Consider the following 15,331-nt stretch of genomic DNA (forward strand, 5'->3'; position numbering starts at 1 on the left):
TTTATTAAAACTTTATTTAAAATAAACAAATGCTATATAGAGTTGAAAATAGTAAATGCGTATATGTTATACATTATTTGCGATAATTTTTGGTAATTTTAAAACTTATGATATTTTTTTATCGAAATAATACAACGATTTTTGTTTAGATCACCTTTGTGAAAATATTTCAAAAGTTTGTACACTTTTCGCTTAAGTTTCTCTCTCTCTCTCTCCCTCTGTGGTATATTGTGTATATATGTATATTATATACATAATTCCTTGAGTTGCCAAGCTAGTGAACCCCAAACAACATTCAACTGCACGCACTTAGCACATGGCACACACTTAACACCCTAACACATACAGACAAATCACACCCCCCAATGTCTCAGCTATTATGATGTCATGCACTCGACTCTTAACAATTCACAATCCATCCAACCAACACTAGCACGCGAACAATTTAAATTTCATTCGCATATACTTAATGTTGGTTTTTTTTTAGTAAGTACATATATGTGGACAGCATGATGTCAACCTAATAGACTGAAACTGCCGGCTATAATATTGCATTTTTGTTTTAATTTTTTTAATTTTTGAGATAACAGTTGCGTTGCGATAGACGCCGGAATTTTGATAAGGCAGTTTTTGTGTAATTGTTAGAGCAATTTGCTTCATAGGGTTGACTAACTTAATTAACTGGAATATTTATGACGATTTCATGTTGAGGTAGTCAAGCTATTTTTGTTATGAATTTTGAATTTCTTCAAAACCGTGAAACCGTGGATTGAAGAGAAAAACTCAGAATTTTTGAACAACATATAAACATTTGTGCCGCACGAGTTATTTAGTATTAATTAAATATATATAATATTAACTCTGTCGAAATACTTGGAAATAATAGTTAATTTTATTGGGATTGATATTTGAATAAAAATAGTGGCGAAATTTGATTGACTAATTATGGCGGATACATAAAAAAAAACATTGAGTACCATAACGATATTTCTATTGATTTATCCATTTATTTTTAGGATTTAACTTTACTTAAGTTTTTTGTTTTAAGTTTTCTTATGCAACCCAAAATGGTTTGAAAAAAGTATTTTTCTAACAAAAATATACGAAAAAATATTACATTAAGTTTTTTTTCTGGAATTATAATTGTTTGATACGCTCCACTATCTAAATTGGGATAAATTATTGTTATTTTTTATTGATGTTGATGTTGTTTAAATAATTGAAATTTTTTTTAGTTTGACAAATTTAAAAAATAAAACTGTCTACGTTTAAAACATTCTCAAAATATTGTCGCCAATTAAATTTATATTACCCCTTTATTATGTTTACTCAGTTCCCCTACATAGATCGTTTTTTTGCGCCTATTACAGTGGCTCTGGCCAAGGCTAAGCCCACAAAACATGCATATGCCACACACAAAGGCCCCAATCATAATATGCATAGCTCAAATTCACAAACCCCAGACCCAATGCGGTCAGAGCAATGCATTTAAAAGTCATGCCCTTGTCGCTAAATGGGTCTATGGTTTTGGGGTCTCTAACCGCGCCGTGCTCACGTAACACCACAGAGTTGGTGGCAGAGAGAAACGGTGAGAGAGTGAAAGAGTAAGACTGTAGGGGGGCATTTCTCTATACATCAGCGACGCAAAACGCTAAACAAATAAAAATGATTTCCGTTCGTCATGCAAACAGTTGTGCACCCCGCCGCCCTGCCCACGCCCTTTAGCCAAAAAAAAAGGGCAACACGCTGCCATTTGGCAAGTGCAACGGCAGCGCCGGCTGCAACAGCGGCAGCGAACGGAAGCAATGAAAATGGGCACAACAATTGCCTCGGCTTTAGTATCCACACACATGGGTGTGTGTGTGTTTTTGTGTTTGTGTTTGTGTTGTTGTTGCCAAGACCCACGCCGCCCTCTGCGCCGACTGCATTTATATGCATGCATATAGTTTTTTTTTCTTAATTCATAAACAATTCATTAAAACGGGAAATGGCAATTAAACCATATGCATGATATGTCATTAAATTATATACAAGAGAACGTTGTGAGAGCGTGCCCGACTTGGTGATACTCTGTAGCAAGCCCCGAATTGTTAGAGAAAATGCTTGACTCGAAGTTACTCTGTGACAAGCAGCAAATAGGCTATTCAGAAATTATATATAGCTCCAAATATTTATTTTTTTAACAGAACATTTGACGATAGTTTCTTAAATTTTCGTAAAAAATTTTTCTGATATACAAAAACTTACATTGCCAATTCCCAACCAGACGCTGTCGTGCATGCCTATATTTAACTCTGCATGTTGGATGCATTTGCAAGAGTTTAATATACCCCTTACGCAATTTAAATGGGTATAATGGGTATACAGGGCATGCACAACATGTGGAAGAAGGAAGTTTGCCATGCGAGGCTGTACTGAAGGAGGTCAGTTCCCAGTTCGCATATTAAAGATATTAAATATTTATTAAAGTTGCGCCCCCCTACAAAGATAGCAGGTTGCTGTTTAGCTATAATGCGATGTGAATCAAATGCTAACCGAGTTACTCACGCATTCACTCACACGCACACTCACACACTCACTCGCACACTCACTCTCTCACTCACACAATAAACGCTGATTGCAATGCAACTGGTGGAGGGGGCCTCGTCTCGGGCTGCATCTTTCCATGATTTTACTTTAGTTTCGTCTTGTCTTATTTTTTATGCCATGGCTCGTTTAATGCAAGGCGGGCGGCAGTTGAGGGGAGTGCATGCGCAAGTGCAGGGCGCTTAACTCAATTGCATGTATGCAACAATTCGTTGCAGCTTCGCACTGTGAGCAACAACAAACTAGATACAAACAACAACAACAACAGCATTTGGCATGCAACATGTTGATGTAATATGCAAATTTGATGCTGTGCGCCCCATTGTTTCGAGTTTTTCCGTAGAAATTTGCTAACGTCGAAGTTGTAGTCAACGCTGGCTTGTTTAAGCCGCAAGAGGAAGCTGCTGCAAGCTGACAGTTGGAAGGTTGAGAGAAAATCTTGAATATATATATGAATAACCAAGATAAAGCGTATGCTTACTTGAAAATTCAGTTAGATACTTTCAGTGATTTGTTGATATAAAATAGAATTTCCTTAAATATTTGTTCAATTTTCAAAGTAAGCAATAGACAGACTTTTTATAGTTAATGGGATTTTTTTTGTATCCTTTTTTGTTTTAAAGGGAGAACAAAAATGTTAATCAAAAGCAAAGTTTATCTTGCTAATTAAAGGTTTAAAAGATATAAAAATTAATTATTAAAGTACATAATATTTAATTTAAGTCTTTTCATCGTTTAAATAAAGATTGAAATGAGATTTAGAGGGTTATGTGCTAATTTAGTCGGAAAGTCAAATTTCATATTCGAAAGATAAATCTGTCTCTATTTCATTCGAAATACCAACTTAATGCAAATATACAAGTAGTATGCGCGTTTTATTCGTAATATGACCCCCGGCTTTCTGCCGCACATGTTCTCTCTTAGTTTTGAGGTCAGCCCTTTCACACTTTACTCGCCACACTTGGCGGCACTTGGCAACCCACTCTTTATCAATTTCACCCAATTTACATGTTGCCATATAAAAATTAACACACTGCTCTACATAAGAACTTGTGCCCACCAAATGCAATCTATCAAAGTGCATTAAAAATAAAAATTGCCCCTCTGCTACAGCTGGGTGCACGTTTCGGGCGTTTCGGTTTTGTTTTTATGGGTCAAAGTGACCGGACCGCTTAATTGTGATATATCACTTCACTCCGAGAGCAACAGCATTCAGATAAAATAAAGAAAAAGTACGGCGGGCAGAGAAGTTCAAAAGCTGCGCCGAAGATCGTGTTAAGATATACAAAAGTTCATTTAAAGTTTTGGCAAATATTTGAAGGAATGGGGAATATTTTTCAGGAAATGAATTGTCTGATCATTTGCTATACTCTTTGACTTTCTTGAACTCATGGAATGTAGAATAGAAATTTTACGAAATGTAACTAATCTAATTTTTTCAATAAACACATCTAATAAAAGTTCTGATAACATCAATCAAATGAAATCAAATGTTGTATCTTATGTGGATATCTTATCTAATTACTATGCTTTCTAAGAAAATATTCATAAGAATTCGTTTTTCAACATGGGAATCATTTTATTTAAACAAAAGATTAAATTTTTAATTTCTTATAAAGATTTTAAAATATTGCAATTTATTTATATTGAGATTATCTAGCAAAAATTAAAACCGTGTACATTAAATATATCCTTCTGTAATTATCTGTTATTTTTGCAGGTTTCAGCCCTTCGCTCGTACACTTATCTTCTCTCAGCATTAAAGCTTTTGAAAATTTGCTTACAACCCAAACAACTTTTTTCTGTTTCTGTGGCAATTTTTACCCCACATTTTCAATGTAGTTGGTTTTTCAGTTGATTTGCTGCTCCTTTTCCTGCCCAATTTCCTGCTCGGCCTTCCCCCTCTCTGACCACTCTCTTTCATTGCCAAAAATTGCACTACTGTGTGCCATTTGGAGCTGCGACTGGAAATTCCCTTGCGTAACAGCCTCGACGTGAACCTGGGACTGTTTCTGGGCTTCGGTTCTAGCATTGAGCCTATGTGGCGGGTCGCATTTGCAGACCTGCCCCTTTACCCACTCTACCCGTTATTTGCATTAAGCCGAGCCATTTATTTGTATATTTTATTGTGGCGCATATTTTCCGCTAAAGTTTTTCCGTATGCTTCGCTTCGCTTTTCTTTGCCTTGCCGCTCGCCTTATGAATGAAAACATTTTCGTTTTGGGGCCTGTATTATGAGAGGGGGTTGCATGATTTTCTAGGAATATATATATATATAAATTTGTTTGGCTCATTTTTATTTTTACGCATTTCTTGCGTGTCGTTGTCTTTGTCTGCCTTTTGTCTGTTTGTCTTTACGTTTAGTTTACTTTTAGTGGGGCATAATGGGTCGAGTTGGGGGAACGTGGAGGTTCTACGATGCGTCGCTCTATTTTTTGACTTTGCAGATAAGCAGCGAGTGTTTATCTGTGTGTGTGTGTGTGTGTGTGTGTTTGTGTGTGTCTGCGCGCCCACTTGCCGCTTGTGCCCCGTGTTTATTCAACGATTTTGGATGCGTGCTTGGCGGCAATTCCGACTCAAATTACCCGGTTGCAGTTTTGCCTTAACCCTAAAATTTATTTGATTTTCTATTTATTTATTTACCTTGTCGTATTTTTTTGTTGTTATTTTAGCTGTGCGTAGCGCTGGGGCTGAGTTTAGTGTTACAGTTATTTTGGGTGTTGCTATTTATGAGCTAATTTATGGGGTCATAATTGCTTCTTATGGAGAAAACAAGTGTTTGCGCGTTTTCGGTGTGTATTTGGTCTAATGATATAACTAAATATTGCTTCGGAAGTGAGTTTTGAGAGAAAAGTAATTAGACTTTTTTTTTTTTGTTAAAACGAGAAAAAGACTTTGACAGGAAGTCAACATTTTTAGATTCATTGTCGAAATCCGGTAAAAAATAAAATATTTTCTACAAGAATTCTAACACCTAAATAAAATTATCTCTCTTGTAAAACTTATATTTATATCTTTATATCTTATTTGTATAATATGTGGGAAATCTTGTCATATAATTATTCAATTTTAAATAAATAATTTTTACTTTATAGTTAATGACTAATAATTCTATTTTGCTTAATTTGTCGTCTATTATTTAAAGAAACATATGAAAGAGTTTTTATTGTTTTTTAATGTCCTCTAAAAAGAAATTTTTGTTTACAATACAAAAAGCTTTTCTCATTTCTTTTATTTTTGTTGTTGTTCTCAGAAACAATTGGAAAACAATAAAATCATTTTGTGATTTATTTTTATCTTTGGCTGCTTCGTTGTTTTTCTTGTTCTCTTTGGCAATACAATACTCAATTTTATGACCACAAAATTAGAAAATCTTTGTGTTTGATTTGAGAATTTGTCATTTATTGGTCAAATTGTAAAAGCTTTCTGTTATAAATATAATTTGTATAAAATGTTTAAAATAAGTTTAAGGATTGGCGCTTTCTCTGTTCTTTTCTCTCGTTCTTTTCTCTCGCTCTCTTAACATTTTCTGGCTATTAACTCTATTATATTTACGATCAGCTACACACTTTCTACACGTCTTTCCCTGCACATTTTCCCGTCAAATTGCCCCCCACACCGCCTACCCGCTCGCCCATGAGGCTTGTGTGCGCATTCAGCCGTGCAGAAAACATTTTTCATTTTAAAATTCTTTTCTTTTTTTTTTTCATTATTTTTAATTTGTTGCAAAAACACTGAAAATGTAACAACGCGAATATGAATTTGTGCTGTGTTCTAAATGTTGCCTTTCCTTTTGTTGTTGTTGTTGTTGTTGTTAGCTCTCTGCCGTCAAATTGAAACGCGCGGCACAAAATAAATTGACATTGAACGTAAAATTTATTGAAATTGTTTACGTGGGGGCTGCAATTGTTTTGCGGTCGTTGTTGTTGCTCCTGTTTATTATTTTTTTTTTTTTTGCACTGAGAGTCGTTTGAAAATATTTTACAACCATTGGAATAGATTTCATTTCATTTCTCTTAATACCCTTGCAGTGTGTGCATCATAATTTAGTTACGAAATATGTAACACATGGAAAGAGACGTCTCTTACCCCATAAAGCTGAAAATATTATTGATTAGTTCAAGCCAACAAGTCTGTCTCTTAGTCTTGAAGCTATCATGTGGCTCATGTGCCCAGATGTGGTATATATCTGCAAGTGTATAGAATTTGCGACACTCTAAAAGTGAACTGTGTTTTCTTGCCTTTGTTGAATTTCACCCAACACACACACACGCGCACTACCTAACACATTTCTCCCACATAGCGCTGCATGTTTTCTGCTCCAGATACGCGACTTAAGCCCTTTGGCAACTGCACTCGAGTGCAGCGAGGCTTGGCCATATGGCCAGAGATGGAACTGGCCAAACTGACCGTGCAGACGATGTCCGTTTGTTTGGCTTTTGGTACCGTATATACTAGTAGTGTACATTTTCTAGCTATCTGTGGCAAAGTCCAGCCAAATGCTCGCCGGGCACGTACCAAGTTTTTCTCGATTTTCTTGCCGAGATTTTTGCTGTTTGCTTTCCATTTGCGAGCGAGCTGCTCGAGTGAATCGCCCTGGCGCTTCCTACTCATAACTTTGGTGCTGTCTCTGTGCCGTGTCTCTGGTTACCATTTTTCTTGTGCTTCGCTTTGTTTCAGCTTTTGCCTTTGCTCATATTTCTGGCCTGGCCACTAACGGGGCAAAAACTTTGAGGGCCAATGGCTTTTTAAGTGTGACTAATTATGAACTTGTCTTAATGTCTTAAGCACTTGAAGCGTTAGGCCGTCGGGTTCAATGAACGCCCCACCTTTCCTTCTCTCATCTAACAGTCGCTGTCCAGCAAAATCACCCCGAAAAAGTGCAGCATTGATTTTGTGTCTCATGCATAACAGTTTCGGGCGTTGCCAAAACTTGGCTTAAAGAAAACTGTGGGGAATAAAAAATGAGGCACACAGAAATTTATCGACCTTCGCTGCTCGCCCCTCTCGTACAGCCGTCAACGTGCTCAGCTTCCATTTTTCCAGTTGCTAAATCTATTGACAGCAGCCCCAAACAAACTGCATAACAACTGCGCAAATATTTGGCAACATTTTGTTGCAACGTCGCGTTGCGACATTCAGGAAACTGAGGAAATTATGCAGGCAATTTGCTTCCAGACGAAAATTCTACATAGTACAATTTGTTACGAGTCAATAGACTAAAAAGAGTGGCCAGACAAACTGACAGAGCTTAAGCATTTGGCATGCACTACTTACGAGCTCTCAGGTAATCAGTCAGTTTGCTGGCAAAACTGGCTTCGAGCCAAAGTAAATTGAAAAGCCAAGCGAATTAAATTCGGAAAGTCGCAAACTTATGTGACTCAAAAGAATTGCATTAGTCAACATTAAAAATTATCTAATCTTCAACTGGGACACAAGCAACAAAAACAAGAAAGAGACAACGATTTTACTCAAAGAGTGCCTATTAAAGGCATCAAAGCTGAGCTTCGGCAAGACTGAGCTTCCGCTTTCCAAATAGAAGACTCTTCGTCTCTGCTTTTCTCTAATTATTTAAAGAATATTTGTGATGAGTACCATTAAAGAAATTATGTAAAATGCAACTACCTTGCATTTATGTTAGAATAAAAAGTAAATCTAAAAATGCTAAATAGGATTTTCAAAAAGGGAAAACACCTTAAATTTCTGACTAATTCCTCATGCCCTCTGTTGAGATTCAAATTCTCTCTTAACTCGACATATTTATGCTCTTTCTGACTTGTTATCTAGTCTCTCAATAAATTACAAATTGTTAGATATTATGTTATGCAGCCAAAAGAGAGAACACAGGTTCAAATCCCAGTATAGATGTGCCTTAGTAGTGTTGTTTTTTAGTTAGGTTATATATATTCAAGTTTATTCTGGCGTAATCATAACAATAGCTTTACTTTTTCTTTCGTTAGAGCAAACTTACTTTCTCCTCCGAGGCCTATTCTATTGTACAAGGGAGAGCTTATGTGCTCTCTACTCATTTGGTGTGTGCTGAACTCCTTAGTTAAGCATACAATGCCCATCGATCATGTAATCGCACACAATTCATTTAGTGCCTGTTTGCTCAGCATAGATACGAGAATGCGATTGTGCCTATCTTAAGGCCGTGCTGTATCTTTTGCAATTCATTATCTTTGTTTGTTTGGTTGTTATTGTTCTTGTTGTGCAGAGCCTAAGCAAACCCTCCAAAAATTGTTAGTTACCTGACAAGGCAAGACAAAGCTGCCTGTTTTAGGCCAGGTTGACATAGTAGCTAGCAGAGCAGTATGCTAAAATGTACAAGAACAGAAAACAGAGTCCACAAAGTCCACTTGGATAAGCTTTAAAAACGAGCAAAGTCTAAAGAGCTTATGCTCTGTAGATGATGAGACCGCAATGCCAACAACTCAGATAGACGCTGTTCAGATAAACACTCGACAGATAACAGTGTTAACAAAATAATAACAAAATAAAAAGCATTTACATACATACACACATATACACACAGCCCAGAGGCCAATTACAAGGGGGATTGGACCAGGGGACCGGCCATTAGTGAAATGCTGTCAAGAGCTGGTCAGGAACAGGCCAGGAACGACCCAACAACAAAATGTGAACATGGCTTAGCAACAACAATGAATGTGAATACACTCACATATTTTTGGCTCAGCTCACGACTAATTTACCACATCCGAAATGACCTTTATTGTCGCCTAGGGATAGACAGAGCTGAGATTAAAGATTTCAAGATTTCTGGATTTTTATTTCCGAAGTAAAAGCTAGCTAAGCTAGAGAGACAGCACATGTACCACAGAAACCTTTAAATCCCGAAAAAGAGACCGATAAATTCTATCGCTTTTATAATTTAACATGGACTCGAAAACTCGCACAGACTGCGTCACTCTTTTTAAGGTTTGCCAAAAACCCTGTCATAGATGGAATTGGAAAGTAAAATTGAATGATATAAGCAAATTAAATGTTCTAGAAATGAGATCCATTGATGTGTGCAAGTTTTTCTTTCTTAACGACCAATTACTTGCCAAACGGCAGCTGTTTGGGAATAAACCTCATTAATTTGATTTGTTAACAACATGCATGGCGTTTCACAAACGATGCATATAGAACATTTGGGAATTCGAATCACAAGAATGACTGTATAAGATGAAGAATATTCCAATCGGAACTGATTGTGGAAAACAAAACATATAAATATATTTTCAACTCCAGGATGATATAGAAAAAGGAAAGGAGAGAAAATGTAATTACAAATTTCCTTTTTCGTCTTTTATACCTATACGGTATCTCAAAAGTCTTCAGAAACTGGTAGTTTATTTAATTTGAATTTAATTTTGTAGGTTTTCTTGAACACCCTTAACTTTCAAGTGAGTTTCGTATCAACAACTGATCGATAAACTCTAGTTGCCCACTTAACAAACCCATCGATTTAATACATATCTTGAGACTGAAGGAGTTGTCTGAGTGGCTTCCATTCTCAGGCTCTCCCTGTACCATGCCAGACATGGTAATCTTTTCATTTTCACATCACAAACTGAAACATTGGCGGAAACTTAATTGTAATTTATATGTGAGTGTGTATGGCGACGGCTGGACTGGACTCACCTTTGGATCGAGTATGCTGCGCTCCAGGCTATCCTCGCGATTCATGGTTGTTGCTGCGCTGCCTGTGCCGCTGCTGCTGCCACCACCGCCGCCGCCGCTTCCTCCTTGGCTGCTGCGCTGACTGCTGCGTTCGCGTTCGCGTTCATGTTCCAGACGCAGACGCGCACGTTCCACACGCGCCAGCGTGGGACTGTCCAGTATGGAGGGCGCGCGCGAGGGGGGCCGCGAATTGTTTGTTGTATGCAGTTGCTGCAGTTGTTGTTGCAGCTGCTGTTGTTGCTGTTGCTGCTGCTGCTGCAGCGTCTCTAGCGTGGCGCTGTTGTTGGACGACGTCGAGCCCGGCGTGGGCGTGGCCGATGAGGATGAGTTGGTCATCGTTGCCGTCGATGTGGTCGATGTGGTGTGCATCAGCATGTTGCTTTTGATTTTTTTTTTCTTTTTTTGTTTTGTTTTGGTTATTGAGGGGCGTTTCAGAAGCGAAAATTTGCTGAGAGCGTTCTCCCTGCTGCTGCACTTGTATCGGTATATAATTTAGAACTTAACTGCAGTTGGTAATTCACGCACTTTTTATATTCAATTTTACCTGACTGTAAATTAGAAATTTTGTGAATAAATATTTAGCCTTTTAATTCGTTGCATATTGCTAGTTTTATGGTAAAAGTTACTTAGAGCAGTCAATGTATTTGCAGTTACTTGACAATTGAGAATCGTTTTCAATAGTTCTTTCTAATTGTGGAATCTTTTGAATATATTTGCATGCAAACTATATGTCTAAATATGTTTCTAAAATTGATTTGATAAAATATTTGCTTAATGAAAATATTTTTTATCTGCCGCTAATTTTGAAAATCCCAGATTCAAATAAAAATTTCCATATTCTTTCTAGTATTTTTGAAGAATTTGAAAAATTAAATTCGTACGATTTTTAAATATTCTTTCATTTATCAGAATATGTTTTAAATACTAATTAAGAAGCCAAGCTTTATTTTTTTTTTAAGCTTAAATTTTACTATTTTGCTATCTCTATGAAATATTTCCAGTTGATTTAAATTAAATGATCTTTCGAAAATATACATAAAATATTTAAGAATATTTAAAAACTGCAACGTTTTGAATACATATTCATCCCGATGTGTGTATATTTCCGATATTCTAAGCATTATCCCGAGATTCATGCGAGCAGTCCACCTTCAGCTGACCGCTACCTAAACAAAGTGCACAATATTTTACGAATCTGTCGTCGTGCAACACTTGCAGCAGCCAATTGAATGGCCAATTTCTGGTTATTATTTTAGGGGGGCCTCGAATCCATCGAATGAGTGAGCAGACCAAAAAAAAAAAAAGGAAAACAACAAAATCTGAAATAACGAAAAATAACCAAAACAAAAGCAATGGCCAATAATTTTCACAAAACTGGTTTCTCGGCCAGTTGCCAAGTGTTGCAGGTAGTTTTTACTTTCGCACAAAACGAGAAAACGGATAAAACAAAAAACATAAAAGCCCCATTGACGACAACGACTGGCAACTGCACAAACTGCAAGGCAAAAGATACAAATGTATCTTTGAGTACGTTCGAGCCAATTTCTGGCGCTGTGCTTGTGCTTGTGCATAATTCTTAGGTTTGTTTGTTTGCTGATGTCTTTGGCTTATTATTTATTTAGTTGGCGGGTAGCTTTTGCATATGGCATGCCAAACACATTTGTTTTCATATTTCCGCTGACCATTTGATTCTCTATATGAAAATCTCGAACACATACTTTTGTTGTTTTGATTTATTTGTTAATTTATTTGTTGTCGCGTCGCATTTCTTCGCGTTGCGATTGAAAAAACAAATTTTGAATTTTTGGCAAAATTTTATTTTCAATGCTGCTTCTTCTGCCTCTTGGCACGCCAAGCAAACGAGCGACCGTCGACGAGCCGAGAACCGTTTTCGAACTGCGTACTGCGAACTGCGAACTGTTCACGTCAGCTGCCCGTCGTTGACTGTGCGCGCAAGAAAAACTGGTTTTCCGTTGTGTCTCGGTCGGCAACGTTGCCCATGCATCGGCATGCGGCTGTGCTGTCAGCGAACATGTTCGAGGCTGCAAGCCATCAAATTTCCCAGTATTATTTGCTGGCATTGTTGACTGTGGCCAGCGCAAGTTTCACATGCAATTCCTTGTCAATAATGTGCGTAAATTGCAGGCAATCTTAACTGCCATATGTAAAACCATTATTTTGAATTTATCGCTAGAGATAAATATTTTTCTTATTTTGGAAAGAATAAACTGACACATTAACAGTAGCCAATGATTGTAAAGTTCATTCGATTATATTGCATACTAATGCTGATCTCTGAAAATAGTACAGATATACAGTTTTACATAATTTATAGGTATCTGCTAGTCGCGCTATTTTGAGTAATTGAAATAGTACAATCTCCATTACTTTTCTATATAACACTCACTTATCTTTAAGTAGAGCACACACAAGTTGAAAATACTAAACAAAGGACAGCGACAAAGAATGGGCACTTCGGCTCTACATTTACTATGCCATATAACGAACTCAATAAGTAGGTTTGTACTAGGAAAAAGTGGTAATTTTCAAAGCTACATTCTTGATAATTTCGATTTACCTATAAACTTATTTAAATTGAGTAAACTAATTTATTCATTTACTTACTGTCTATCAAAGTCAAATAAAAAATTGTACATCATTATTAAATTATTTCTATAATAAAAGTCAAATATTAAGGCCAGAGAAAAGAATCTGTAAATTTTTGTAATTTTTAACCATAATATTGATCATTTACTCCCAGTAAGCGTCTAAATATAAATATACGGACAACTTATATTTAACTAGAATCAGTGAACTACGCGATTGCCAAATAGGAAGCAGTTTTAATATCTATGAAAAACTGAACGTTAGGCAGATAAATCATAATTCAAATAATTTCCCTCCTCGGGTAATTTGATTGCTCAAAACAAACTCACAAGAGCACAAACAAAACTTGAAATGCCAGCGCATAGCGATCGAACATGTTGGTTCGATTGTGTTTAGCCGGTATTTTGTTTGGGTAACGATTGCGCTGAAGAGGAAAAAAAAACAGGTAAAAGCAGGTAAAGTTAGCGTCTTATGAGCAGTTTTAAAGTAGTATCTAAATCTGTGGCTGGGTCTGCCGTGTGTTTCCTCTTTGATATTATGCTTGCCCCATTGTTTGGCCGGGCGGCATTTCAAGTGATTTATGCCGCGCGACAGCAACGTCAACACAACAACAACATTTGTTGCATTTCGGTTGCAGTTGCAGTTCAATGGCCCACACTTCGAGATCAATTGAAGGCGGTTCTATGATGAGCTAATCAAACAAACACTTGACAATCACTTGACTCATGGGGCTTTATCCAACTATCCATTTACAATAAAAAAAAAATATTAAGCATATTCTCCACACATGATTCATGCATTTGACGGCATGCGAATCACGCAATTATGCAAATAATCAACGCATCTTTATCTTTTGGCATGGGACGTGCCAATTTTAGGCATGGCGCATGCCGCCTAATTTTATTAAAAACAATAAAGTGTTTCCAAAAGAAAAGGCGAAAGAAACAAATGTTTCAATTTAGGTTTCCAATTACTGCGCGTCTTTTGTCGTCATTCATGGGCTCTGCACGACTGGCGCCAACATAATTTTTATAATTTCAGATACACATTCATATAAAAACCCATTGAAAATCTGTCGCGACTTGCAGCTCGTATGTTGTTGTTGTTTTTTCCCAAGAATTTTACGTGGTTTCTCGAATCATTTTAGATTTTTGGTTTTATTTTTATTTCTTGTTTTTTTTTTCTCTTTCTTGTCTGTACGTTGACCGTCAAGTGGTTTGATAACTTTATTAGTTGTGTTCCCAAATGTTTGTCTGAGTAATTTGTTGTGATTATCGCAACTCGATTCAATGAAGTTGTTGTGTGTGTAAAGAAATATGATAGGGTAGAACAGCTTGTATAAAGATATCACGCACAATGGAAGGTCTTAACAACAAGTATATCAGATTTTTATAAATGGTTTCAACATATTTTTTTAAAATTTAATAAGGCGCTTCCGTTTATTATTAACATTTTTTGTTAAGAATAGTTGATATTATCTTAGATAACTCTGGTTACACATATATTAATATTTTAATTTTCAACATTATACAAATATAATACTTTGCACTATTCTACATCTAAACTTCTTAGGAATTAGTAGACTTAAAAAATAATAACTTTTTAATAGGTTTTTTATATGAATGTATACATTTTTTCCATAAGACAAATATAAAATGTTACCATCCCATAAAAAGGCGGACTACATTAATAATTGTTATCAAACTAATCAGAATAGTTTTAATATATATTATAATATATATGCGCATACCCGTTATCCTAGTTATGATTCAATAGAACAACACTTAATAGATTTTATTAAAAAGTATTTAATAGCTTTGCTTGCTTTCGCATAACACATATTTATAAAAACTATATTATTGATATTCATATGCCATAAATATTATTAAATACCACTAAGTATGCCTGTTGCAATGTCTTTATGTATTTTGCCTGTGCCAGTGCCATATCTAGGCCTTGCCATATACGCATGCAATGTTCTATGGAACCAAATGCTCCCAGCCCATTTCTGGGTCTGTGCCGCATTTCCGTTCCGTATTGGAAATTCTTTCAATGGGTTTTGTTCTAACATTTTCAACGTATTATCAAAGCCGAGTCGCCAAGTCGTCTGGTCGCCATTTGGAATCAAAGTTTCTTTTGCGTTTCCCATTGTTTGCCATAGTTTTTTCTGATTTTTGTTTTTTATTCACTTTATTTCCCACTCCCTCTCTGTCCTTCTCTGCATATCGCATGTACGGCTTGGCATATCTTTTGTATGCATTCGACGCATTCTAAAAGTTCTTTTATATTTTTTTATTCCTTTTTTTTATCGCAAACTTTGGCAAGGCAGGAAGAGGCGCGTTGGCTTGGACTTTGCGTGGCGATCTTTCTTTTAATTATATACATATGTGTATATCTATATACATATTTACATGCATATTCGTGAGTGCTTGTATGCTTTGTATGCATTGCA

The 15,331-nt window shown here is 36.3% G+C and overlaps 2 protein-coding genes across 7 annotated transcripts in view; one reads left to right on the forward strand and one right to left on the reverse strand.

Annotated features, from left to right (window-relative positions):
- Nucleotides 1-12,222, reverse strand: part of LOC6627664 (uncharacterized) — a 74,626-nt gene extending 62,404 nt beyond the window's left edge. For 3 of the 4 annotated variants that reach the window (XM_070208967.1, XM_070208966.1, XM_070208968.1), the window contains exons 1-2: nt 11,991-12,222; nt 10,234-10,820 (exon numbers count right to left, since the gene is read on the reverse strand). In XM_070208967.1, the coding sequence (XP_070065068.1) occupies nt 10,234-10,647 (414 nt within the window). In that variant the 5' untranslated portion in view covers nt 10,648-10,820; nt 11,991-12,222. The remainder of the gene's footprint in view (nt 1-10,233; nt 10,821-11,990) is intronic. The other variant, XM_032437550.2, reaches the window with a different exon arrangement.
- The window catches only part of DIP-zeta (Dpr-interacting protein zeta), a 182,136-nt gene that overhangs the window by 67,222 nt on the left and 99,583 nt on the right, over nt 1-15,331 (forward strand). The gene's annotated exons all lie outside the window — the stretch shown is intronic.

This window comes from Drosophila virilis, chromosome 4 (genome assembly GCF_030788295.1).
Source record: "Drosophila virilis strain 15010-1051.87 chromosome 4, Dvir_AGI_RSII-ME, whole genome shotgun sequence".
NCBI classification, from domain to species: domain Eukaryota; kingdom Metazoa; phylum Arthropoda; class Insecta; order Diptera; family Drosophilidae; genus Drosophila; species Drosophila virilis.